This window comes from Acipenser ruthenus, chromosome 11 (assembly GCF_902713425.1).
Source record: "Acipenser ruthenus chromosome 11, fAciRut3.2 maternal haplotype, whole genome shotgun sequence".
NCBI lineage: Eukaryota > Metazoa > Chordata > Actinopteri > Acipenseriformes > Acipenseridae > Acipenser > Acipenser ruthenus.
Genome location: NC_081199.1, coordinates 27,384,328 through 27,396,871, shown reverse-complemented (window position 1 = coordinate 27,396,871; position 12,544 = coordinate 27,384,328). Strand labels below are relative to the sequence as shown.

At 40.7% G+C, this 12,544-nt stretch overlaps 1 protein-coding gene across 7 annotated transcripts in view; it reads left to right on the top strand.

Annotated features, from left to right (window-relative positions):
* Nucleotides 1-12,544, top strand: part of LOC117426827 (ras-associated and pleckstrin homology domains-containing protein 1-like) — a 100,974-nt gene that overhangs the window by 48,968 nt on the left and 39,462 nt on the right. For all 7 annotated transcript variants that reach the window (XM_034044911.3, XM_034044909.3, XM_034044908.3 and 4 more), the window contains exons 2-4: nt 4,034-4,153; nt 8,512-8,614; nt 9,002-9,513. In XM_034044911.3, coding sequence (XP_033900802.3) covers nt 4,034-4,153; nt 8,512-8,614; nt 9,002-9,513 — 735 coding nt within the window. The remainder of the gene's footprint in view (nt 1-4,033; nt 4,154-8,511; nt 8,615-9,001; nt 9,514-12,544) is intronic.

Sequence of the window (12,544 nt, the reverse complement as noted above, 5' to 3'; positions counted from 1 at the left end):
ATTTACGATTACACTGTAAATCACTTTCACGAATCAGCCCCCAAATGTAGTCTCGCATCATGTTCTCATTATACTGTCCTTGGTAGCGGCGTTCAAAGTCCAGTATATCCTGGTGGAAGCGCTCGCCTTGCTCCATCAAACATGGCAGGGACATTAAACCCAATCAGAAACCAGAACTGCTACACATCATATTCCACATGTAAAGTGTGGATACTGAGATTTTTTCCCAGATGTTTCAATTTAAAAACAATTTTTTACCGATTTTGGTTTTCTTAACTAAAAAGTCGTCAAAAGTCTTACTTGGTGGGGCCAGTAGTCGGATATTGATAACTTATCCAGTAACAAATGTAAAATATTCATGGAATGGCACTTTAGTATTAACATTAATATACGTAAAACATTGTCAGAAATAAAGGATGTCATAGTTTTGCAGAGTATTTAAAAATCAAGGCTGCTGAAATGATAGGCATACTAAACAATGTCCTTATCTACTCTGTAATACCTTCAGTTACAGCAGAGTTTCAAATTGCTCGAGGTCAGTTTTAGTTTAGAATAAAAAAAACATTCCATTTCATTTTTTTGTATTTTGTATTTCCTAAAGGGCACGTTTTATCTGACTGTAGACTGTTCAGCTAATGGGTCCGATAAGCATCTTAGGCATTATGAGGCAACATCATAAGTGTTCTTTATTTTTTTAAACGCTCAGTATTTGGAGCTGGCTCCTTTGCAAATGATTTAATAAGAGATATAGGACCTTTACACTAATTATTGACCAGCAGTGCTATTTATAAATCAAAATGGATCTACATTTTGATATCAGATTGGCCTGCCTTTTCTTCTGGTTTTTTGTTTTAATCAATGTGTGGAGGTAAAAACAAAATGCTAGCTGGTCAACTGAAATGTTGATTTACAACAGCCTGTTCTCTCCAGAATCTGAGAAACTGTGGTTCTCCTGAGTGCACTTTTAGCACAAGTCAGTTTTCTGGCCTAATGCAGTACTATAGGTGAAGGGGTAGGATTGTATTTTGGTATCTCTGTTGTAATAGCAGCAGTTTTTGCTTCTGGTGGATGAAACAAAAACATAATTCTAGGTCAAAATTGTTAAGCTAAGAGCTTTCTGAGCTGCACCGTGTTTTACTGTACATGCAGCCTATAAAAGCATGCGCGCAAACATCAGTCAGCATGGTTTTAGGAAAGGAAGATCGTGTCTAACTAACCTGCTTGATTTTCTTGAGGATGCAACATCGACAATGGATAACTGCAAAGCATATGCCATGGTTTATTTAGATTTCCAGAAAGCTTTTGATAAAGTCCCGCATAAAAGATGAATTCTCAAACTGAACGCTGTAGGGATTCAAGGAAATGCATGCACATGGATTAGGGAGTGGTTAACATGTAGAAAACAAAGTATTGATTAGAGGAGAAACCTCAAAATGGAGCGAGGTAACCAGTGGTCTACCACTGGGATCAGTATTAGGTCCTCTGCTATTCCTAATCTACATTAATGATTTAGATTTTGGTATAGTGAGCAAACTTGTTAAATTTACAGACGACCCAAAAATAGGATGGCAAACACTGATGCAGCACAAAGGTCATCCAAAATGATCTAGACAGCATTCAGAACTGGGCAGACACATGGCAAATGACATTTAATAGAGAAAAGTGTATGGTACTGCACGCAGGCAATAAAAATGTGCATTATAAATATCATGTGGGAGATACTGAAATTGAAGAAGGAATCTATGAAAAAGACCTAGGAGTTTATGTTGACTCGGAAATGTCTTCATCTAGACAATGTGGGGAAGCTATAAAAAAGGCCAACAAGATGCTCGGATATATAGTGAAAAGTCTTGAATTTAAATCAAGGGAAGTAATGTTAAAACTTTACAATGCATTAGTAAGACCTCATCTAGAATATTGTGTTCAGCTCTGGTCACCTCGCTGCAAAAAGGATATTGCTGCAAAGAACAGCGACCACAATTATTCCTGGTTTAAAAGGCATGTCATATGCAGACAGGCTAAAATAATTGAATCTATTCAATCTTGAACAAAGAAGACTACGTGGCGATCTGATTCAAGCACTCAAAATTCTAAAAGGTATTGACAATGTCGACACGGGACTTTTTTGACCTGAAAAAAGAAACAAGGACCAGGGGTCACAAATGGAGATTAGATAAAGGGACACTCAGAACAGAAAATAGGAGGCACTTTTTTACACAGAGAATTGTGAGGGTCTGGAACCAACTCTCCAGTAATGTTGAAGCTGACACCCTGGGATTCTTCAAGAAGCTGCTTGATAAGATTCTGGGATCAATAAGCTACTAACAACCAAACGAGCAAGATGGGCCGAATGTCCTCCTCTCGTTTGTAAAAGCTCTTATGTTCTTATAAGTCTGCTTCCACAACTCCCTTCAATGCTGTGTATCTGTTTGTTGAGAGAATGCTGTTTTTTTGGAGCATTCATTATGATCTCTATGCTATAGAGAACATTTTCCCCATCCCCTGTACTGAGTCTCCACTAATGCTGGCTCCCTCCCAGTCAGCTGGCAGCCTTCAGAAGAGTGACCAGATGGACTCTGAGGCATTACTCATCTAGCTGTTACTCGGTCTGCTCAGGCCTGAATGAGAAGTCGCTTCTGCAGGGGCTAGTCCAAGTGGCGTGAGAAGCTAACTAAAATGTTGATATTCTATAACTAACTTGTAATAAACTCAAAGCTGCAGTACTAATTCTACTTCTGTTTTAAGATGTCTCTTACTCTTAAGCACTAAGCAAAAAGCTAATTCTCACACATGTACTCTGTAAATATGCATTTATATAACAGATCAATCAATACAAGGGCTGCAGTTTCTTATTCCAAGGCAGGTTTAGACATTTGAGACAAACCTACGTAGATCGGTGTACCCATTACACAAGTTATTACACCGGCATGGATCTAAAGAGATATGGATCTTTTATGTTTACCTGCACGCCATCTGAGTTGTCAATCTTTCAGTCTCTCTTGGGAGGTAGTTTTGCTGGTATCAGAGTAAGACGGAGGCCCCCTGGCGCTCGTCTTGATAGCAGTTATGCAGCAACAGAACCACTGCCCAGATAGGCAGACGACCATGACTGTAAACTTGTCTAATTGTGAAAACATTCACCAGCTCCTGCCAGAACTAGTTGAGCACAGACACCTTACAGCTTTATAAATCTGGCTAATCCTTTTTAACTTGGCTCCAGAGAGGGGTGAATTTCCTTGGGTATGTTTTAAATACAGTTACTGTGCACGTCAGTATTTAATCAGTCATCCTTTAAATTAGATTACTTTTAAACCCATATTTGAAAGGGGAAGTTTATTAAACCAAAATTTTAAATTGGATAAAGCTGTCACGGAACTGTCCCTTAATGTCCCAAATTGTTTCTGGCTGTGGGAATACACTAACGCTATTTATATTTATTTTTAATTATTTGGTGGGCTTGTCCTAATAGTGCAAGTGTCCCCTGTAATTTTCAGGAGAGCCAGTAAAAGGCAATTATCGGATGTTATCTGGTGCAAAGCTGTTTAAGAACTTAAGGACTACCCCGGGTGGTGACTCTGTGGTTGTGTTTACTATTCATACATTTTTTTAACAGGACTGGGGCTTCTGTAAATTGCTTCCGTGTGACATACTGTGTACACATTGCTGGAATATGTCTTTGTATGGAACCTACAGTAGCTGCACAGGTTGGGAAAGCAGTGGGGAGGCCATTTACAGCTGCAATAGTATTGTATGCTACTTCATGGCATATTTGAGAGCCAGACACAGAGCACACAAGCCCTAACTGGAGTTTTGAATGGGGAATGCTAGTACAGTAGGTGCCCGACTTGTCAGACCAAATGTGACTGCAACAATGAAATGCAGGAACAACACATGCTCTGTCTCAACAGTGGCACAACTAAGTGTGTTTTTTCCGCTTACTAATGTGGGAAGATGAGGCATGTTTGTGACTTGTGAAAAGAAACCCCTGCATTTATGGCAGTGATAGTAATGGAATATTTCTGGTTTGTTTCAGATGGAGCAGGTCTCAGATGAAGAGGTTGACCATGCAGCAGAGGAGGACAGCGACAAAGAGGACCAGGACCTTGATAAGATGTTTGGAGCCTGGCTGGGGGAGCTTGACAAGCTGACACAGGTCAGTAACTAATAGGATTATGTTTCTAATTTTAAGAGCATACAGCAGCCCCTCTCAGCTTCAGGCACTTCTTTTTTTATATATATAAATTTAGTCGTTGCCAATTATTTAATATTTTCTCCCCAATTTGGAAATGGCCAATTATTTGTATGCTCAGCTCACCGCTACCACCCCTGCACTGACTCGGGAGGGCGAAGACGAACACACACTGCCCTCCGAAGCGTGTGCCGTCAGCCGACCGTTTTTTTTCACACTGCGGTCTCACTATGCAGCCACCCAAGAGTTACAGCGTCGGAGGACAACGCAGCTCTCGGGCAGCTTACATGCAAGCCCGCAAGCGCCCGGCCAGACTGTGCGAGGTGCGAGGTGCGAGGTGCGCGGTGCGCGGTGAGCCGAGGACACCCTGGCCGACCTTGCCCTCCCTCCCCCCAGGCGGCGCTGGACCAATTGAGCGCCGCCCCCTTGAAGCTCCCGTCCTCGGTCAGCAAAGAATGGCCTGGACTCGAACTCGCGACGTCCAGACTAGAGTGCATCCTGCACTCCACATGGAGCGCCTTTACCGGATGCGCCACTCGGGAGCCCCTGCTTCAGGCACTTCTTAATCAGTCATATAAATTGATATAACTCAATACAATACCTAAGCTAAAATACATTGCTACGTATTTAAGTTAAATACAAAAACCACTTTCACTTTCCTGTTCCAATCGCATGCTGCACAATTCCCAGCTAAATCTAGCAAAATTTAAAGCGATTTTGTAATGCTATTATCACAAAATGATATGGAAAACTGTAATATTCCAGAATAGGTTGTGAAGGCTTTACTTTGCTCCACTGAATTAACTATAAAGCAGAGGATGTCAAACTTAAAATTATGCAGTTTTTTTCTTGGGGGTAGTTCAGGCAGAAACAGTACAAAGTAGCTTTTCTTTTTATCCCTGCCATTACTTTTCATAAAGTAATAGCATTACTGAGGTTTATTTTATTTTTTATTTTTAAGCTGTGCACGCAAGTGAAAACTGTCATTTAACTTTTTTAAATAAACATTAAAAAAAAAAAAAAATGTGGAAAAGGGGGCGTTGTATAAAGAAAGAAAATCCTCATTTTGGTTTTCGTTTATTGCACTCCTCATAACAGAAAATAAAACAAAACGTTGATCACTATACGGAAAGCATGAAGCATTTTCGAGTACAGTATCTGAATCCCTCGATTTCAGACTCACTTTCAAAATCTGAAGCATCACTTTGTTGATCTTGTTTTTTATGTTAATCTTACATATCACTTGCCATTAAATCAGTACTCTGCAAAATGCGTTGATTTCTAACATGTAATGTATTCCTAACATGTAATCTATGGTGGACACAGACCTGGATTTTTGCCTAAGAATTCATGTGCAGCAATGTTTGTTAGAATATTCAGATAGTTTCTCCACACTGAAGAAAATGTCGACCCAAGGGACTTCTTTGACTTAAAAAAAGAAACAAGGACCAGGGGTCACAAATGGAGATTAGATAAAGGGGCATTCAGAACAGAAAATAGGAGGCACTTTTTTACACAGAGAATTGTAATGGTCTGGAACCAACTCCCCAGTAATGTTGTTGAAGCTGAAACCCTGGGATCCTTCAAGAAGCTGCTTGATGAGATTCTGGGATCAATAAGCTACTAACAACCAAAGAAGCAAGATGGGCTGAATGGCCTCCTCTCGTTTGTAAACTTTCTTATGTTTCTTACGTATTTTGTGTGTTATGTTTTATGTGGTGTGTATGTATTGGTGCACAGTGTGGGTTATGCAGCACAGGTGATTTTTAAAATGTATATTTGTGTTTAGGCACAGGGATTGCACAATCACTTCACATGCACAATGAAAAAGGTATATTGGTAGGTGAGCACAGGGATGTCTCTGTGTCTGTGTGTGTGGAATAAGGCGTGACAGGGAGGAAGTTAAAATCCTCCCTGCAAAAACATGTGGGAATGTGGCTGGAGCCGTAAATTGACTAAGTGATTTAAATGATTGTATAACTAGGGTGATCACGGGTGATACATGGTTGTGTGTTCAGAGGCGGAATGAGAGACATGAGACCAGAGTCAATATTAGAAAGCAATTGCTGTCTGTTTTTGTATTTGTCTATTTATTTTGGCCAAGATGCCGTTTGTTTTCTGTTTTGTGAAAACTTTATTTGTTTGTTTGTTATATAAATCTGTGCACCAGCACAATTCACTCACCACTCTGTGTCCTGCATTTCCTGGCGTGACTTAACCATCAGCCCACCTGGTCACACCGCTGTTTTCATATCGTACCACTAAAGCCTTCTCTCTTTGAGTTAACCAATGAGCGCTGACACTAAGCGAAATGGGCGGAGATTTGTGACGCATGCCAAAATGAAATCCTGATCCGAATAAAAGCTCGGCCAATCCGCTCACTTGTTCCTGTACTATGGTGTGTTGTCAAAAAAAAAAGGGACACAAATGCCCTGTAGATAACGGTGACCTTTCAATCTTGCGTATCAGCAACTTCAGCTTTTGTAATAAAGGACAGCTGACACTCAATGGGCCAAAAGGAAGGCTCTCAGCCCGCCAATTGAAGAACACAGCCCTAGAATATATACAGTACACTATACTTTATAAATCCCTGGACATCCTATTGTGACTTGCCAATGCTGTCTAAAAATGAAAGCTTACAGTAACCTAATTTATTACCACCAGACAGGACAGAGATTAAGGGGCTTAATCACAAAAATATAACTCATAAGTTATTTAAACAAGCCAATAACTGTCAAGGACCGTTTCATGAGTTCACACAGTATTTTATTCATTTAAAACCAGACTTTTGATAAAATATTCTTTTAAAATCCTTAAAACCTAATAGGGCCCAATATCTGCAAATGTTTACAGTGCCACAGACAACATCTGTGATATCTTGTTTACATGCAGTGAGTGTTTGCTGTCAGAACAACGCTTACATTATTGGTCTTAGACACAAATTCAAGCCCACATATTGTCAGATCAGTTCTAACTTGTCCTGAGAGAGTATTTTGTTCTTTAGGCTGAAGGCTGTGGTCTTCTTTCCAGCTCGTGATGCTCGTCAGGTGTGTGTTCATTTCTCTCTTTTTGTCTCTTTTGTTTTCATCTCTACTTTAGATCCTCATCTGTCATGTTTAATGGTTCCAGTTATCCTTTCATGCTAACTTTTATGATAACTCCTGCGGCAAGCCTTTCTTGAAAGTGACTTAATAACTAGGTTCTGTAGAACATTATAAAGTGAGATTCATCTTCACAACATAAAACACTTTTTTTTTTCTTACTTTAAACATATCAACACGTCTGAGATACATTATTATAAAATACACTTATAGAAAAGGGTTATACATGTTTTTATTTGCAACACCCAAACAGTGTGATACGTGCTACAAGGTGAAAGCTTAGGAAAAAACTTCCCTTGTTTCCTTCTTGTTTAACGCTGTTTGCTGCTGCATTTTAAACAAAACAGGTATTGTCAGTTCTGCTTCTTTCACGTGTTTCTATTTGTGTGTCAGTTTAATTAAAAGATCAATCTTGTGATATAAAAAGACTGTAGATCACAAAACCATGACATTTCCTCTGACAGAAATTGACAGTGATATTTTAACCCTTTGCGGTCCTATGTCGGACTTGGTCTGACATTGCAATTATTCCTATCCAGTCCAATGTCGGACCCTGTCAAAAAAACGCAAAAAACTGGTTTCTAGTCGTTTTTTCTCCGGAAAAAGCCGAGAAAACCATTCAATGGCCGAGTCGGAGCGACAGGAGCCGAGACAAGCCGAAAAAAAAAAGGGCGTATCTCATGAATAGTCATACTTGCCCCTGCATCAGATAATTGCGGCCATAAGGAAACAAGCTGGCTGTTACTGAATCAGCGCTCAGAGAATATCACAGACATTTGCAGAGCTTTTTTGAGATGTTATAGTAATAAAATAATGACTTGGATCGCATTATTAAGGAGTTTGGTGATAAAACGAGTGATCAGGAGATGATTGATTGGTATGTACGACTATTATTATTATTATTATTATTATTATTATTATTATTATTATTTATTTCTTGGCATATGTGAAAGCTATAGCGAACGAAAGGGTGGGGCGGGGCTGGAGATGCCTAGTGAGTGCTTTGTTGATATGCAGGGCCTTTTAAACCCGCTTGACTGTGGGGGAAAAAAAATACTTTTAAGCAGAGCGTCTAAAATTTAACTGCGCGTGTAAAAATAAATTGGACCCGACGCGCCTGACATGCACTTAATAAATGGACTGCAAAGGGTTAAAGCGAGGGGTACGCAAGTTGTCAGGTGGCTTTGCATGCTGATGTATCTGTTTGTTTTCCCATTTCAGAGTCTGGATGATGGGAAGCCAGATCAGCTGAGGAAATCGCCACTCCGTCAAGAGACCAACCTAGCCAACTTCTCCTATCGCTTCTCCATGTATAACTTGAATGGTGAGCTTTGGGGTCTCCAGGACACGGCGGCTGTCATCAGGGGGGATCTTTTTTCAATTTTGTCCAGTAAATGTGAAAATGTCTCTAAGTTTGTGTTGTGTTTATGCAGTACTTGTAAGGTAATTGGTTAAAGAAAAGGGCTTGTAACCAGGAGGTCCCCGGTTCAAATCCCACCTCAGCCACTGACTCATTGTGTGACCCTGAACAAATCACTTAACCTCCTTGTGTCTTTCGGGTGAGACGTAATTGTAAGTGACTCTGCAGCTGATGCATAGTTCACACACCCTAGTCTCTGTAAGTCGCTTTGGATAAAGGCGTCTGCTAAATAAACTAATAATATGTAGAAGATTGAGCACTTGTTCTGAACGAGTTTGTTTCCGATTCCAGAGGCTCTGAATCAAGGGGATGCCGTTGATCTGGATGCTCTTATGGCTGACCTCTGCTCTATTGAGCAGGAACTGAGCACCATCGGGTCCAAGCCAAGCGCACCCAAGCACGCCCAGGCAACAGAACAGAAAGTCAGGCAGAAACCGCCAGCGGGGCGCTCCGGTGCCAAACACAGCAGCAGTGCTCGGGCCTCCCCTTCCTCCACGGTGCGGGGCCACAAGCCCATGCACTCCAACTACTCCCTGGACGACATCACGGCGCAGCTGGAGCAGGCGTCCCTGAGCATGGACGAGGCGGCGCGGCAGAGCGGGCCGTCGCTGCCCCCTCCCACCATCCAGCACCGCAGGACGGGCTCGGCAGGCACCGTGAGCGACGCTGACGTGCGCTCCATCAGCAACTCCTCGCGCTCCAGCTTCAACTCTGCCGCCTCCAGCATGGATTCCTTGGACATCGACAAGTTGCTCCCGCCTCAGGAACTTGACATCCTGCAGCAGGCCAAGCCCTCCACAGAGGTACAGCCCTTCCAATTAGCTGTGTTTAGTCATGAATACTTTACTTTCATTTTGAGGTGTTTTACGTAGGTGTAAACTGGCAGTGTGATGCAGTGCTGTTGTGGATTCTGCCCACCTCTTGCCAGTGAATGAGGTTAAAAGTTTGTTAGAAGCGCTGTTTTATGCAGGTGTTGAGATGCTAGCATGGGGTGTGCGTACTCGTCTGTTACATTATTGACAATTCTTGAATACAGAATCCTAAATTCTAAAGTAAAACTAGACTTCCCTTTTATAGGAAAGGGAATTCCATGATGAGTGATCGTGGGTTTGATGGAGCTTTTGGAAGCACTTGCAGCAGACTGATGGATTATGGCTTGGATATTAGAACAGCCAAGTTCAACCTTTTTAATTGTTTAATGCATGCCCTTGAGTAAGTTTTTTATTTTTGAGGTTCAAGGTGGCTGAAGTTTACTCGGATATGTAAAATGTCCATGTAATCCACAGCTCCATTGGGACAGTAGGTGAAATACTAATATTGCCCAGTTGATTTAGCTTCTCAGTCCTTATTTCTCCACCAGTCTAACATAAGAAACAAGAAGCATAAGAAATGTACAATCAAGGATGCCATTCGGCCCATCTAAGCTTGTTGGTTCTTACTGTAGTAGCTGATTGATCTCAGAATCTTGTCTTAAGTTGAGTCTTAAAAGATCCAAGTGGTTCCACATCAACAACATGACTAGGTAGCCCATTCCATACACTCGCCCCTCTCTGTGTGAAGTGTCTCCTTTCCTCTGTCCTAAGTCTATCACCACTTAATTTCCAACTGTGTCCTCTGGTCCTGGTTTCTGTACTTTGCTTGGTTACGGTTTGGGTTAACTGTGTCAACTCCACTTGAGATTTTGTCCCCCCCCCCCGATTCTTCTTTCGGCCTTTCTTTGTAGCTCGGTCCTTATAAGTCTTGGGATTAGTCTGATTTGATCTTCTTTGGACTCTCTTCAGAGTCCCATTGGTGTTATGGGGACCACAACTGGACACAGCATTTCAAGTGTGGTCTCACTAGTGCATTATACAACCTCATCATAACCTCCCTGGATTTGTAATCAACACTTTTGGCTACAGTATATACCCAAGCAGTTCAGGTAGAGTCGTCATTATCCTCCAGTGGGTGCCCTCCTGAGCTTTAGACTCGCAGCCTTTTACAATCCAGTAAAAAGTATTCATACACCAAACAGTTTTTAATCTAATTGATATCCCATTGGTAATGGAAATTCTGTCATGCATAAACTTGAGATGAACTATCTTCAAGATGCACAGAAAGACTTTCTGATGACAGTCATACAGTATGCTCTTCAGCCACCTGTGCACATAATCATCATTTCTCTCATGGTAATGGATGTAGGTCATCAAGGCTCAGGTTTCAGGAGTCATGACAGAGCTGTTCCACCAAGCAAATACAGTACAAATTAAATCACAGCCTTGCAAAACTGAATCAGAGTAGCATCCATCTATTGAGATGAGTGAGGTTTGAGTTACACAAATCGCCAACCGCTTCATCTCGGGCAGCCACTGACAACGTATCCCAGAGATAATGATGACATACTGGCTGACACTATTGATTTTGTGAGATACCATAATAACTTTAAGGCTTGTTTACTGTCATTTTTCAGTATTGGTCAGAGAACACTGTCTTTCGTTGCTGATCAGTCTTTTTTTCTTTTTTCCAATCAACTTTTGACAACAAAGTGAATCAACTTGATTTTTTTTTTTTTTTTTTTTTAATCTTTAAAGAAGTTCATTTTCATTTCTCTTGTCAGCTCTCTGCTGTTACATTATTTTTAAGTGAAGGGCCTGAGTTTCAGCAGGGTTGTGTAAAATGCCCACAATTTCATAGTTAGAAGCGCCATAGCTACTGCTAAGCCAGTGCATGTGCAAAGCTGTATCTGCCTTTTTTACACAAACAATAGGTAAGTCGCATGTGAATTTTGAAACTGTTCAGACTTCATACAATATACCTAATGTAAATAGTTTTTACAGGAGAGGATGAAACTGATTGACACTGTGACATCAATACTATTTTACAAAGAGAAATCTAAACTAATAAGCAGACGAATGAGGAATCTGTGTACACTCATTCAGTTATTTGGCAGGAACCCCATGTACTGCATTTTGATAAATGTAAAACACAGTTCCTTAATGTGGTTAACGCCTCCAAGATTAGAGACAACTTTCCTTTTGTCTGCAAAATCCGCTCCCTGATGCATTTGGAATCAAGTCTGAAATGTTAATCAGAAAATGGCTGACTTTTTTTGCAAGCCATCTACAATTGCCATGAACACAAAACATCTCCCCAGTCATTATTGAGGGACTTCTCTGGTATAGCTAACTTTAATAGAGCAGCTGAATTCTATTGTTCTATTAGTCGATCTGAAGCTACCTTGATGGAGAGCATGAGTACAGTGGGTTGCTTGCCATGCGAGTCTGATTCCTCTGTATGGATGTTCTGGTCTCTCAATTAACAATATCAGTAGCAAAGAAAACACACAATCACAGTGCTTCAAGTGACTGCACTTCACTTAACTATAGTTTAGCTGGTTTAGTAAGGGCTCTTTAGATTTGTCTTTTTACACAGCTCACAAAGGGACCTGCTTCCTCAAGATACTTTTCCTAATCACATTACTCGGATGCTTGGATATAATTACCCAATTACAGCCCAATATGTATTTTGGCTGCTTTCAAAGACCCTGATTAGCACTAATCCAGGACCACCTTAAGATAACATTATGTACAGGAGTTCAATACTAATTAAGGGTCTGAAACCAGCCTTTCATTCAATTAGATTTGCAGTAGTATTATAATGTATAGAAAAGGTGCTATATCATTGAGTTACCAACCACTAGAAAATGCATTTTTATTTTTTTCTATATGTATCTACATTAACAGAACAAATTCTTGCATAATAAAAGAAAAGAAAACTTTTTACCCGCACAAACCTCTATCTAGTTCTAACTTTTGTTGAGTGCAAATTAATTTCATTTTCCATATGCAGAAAAAC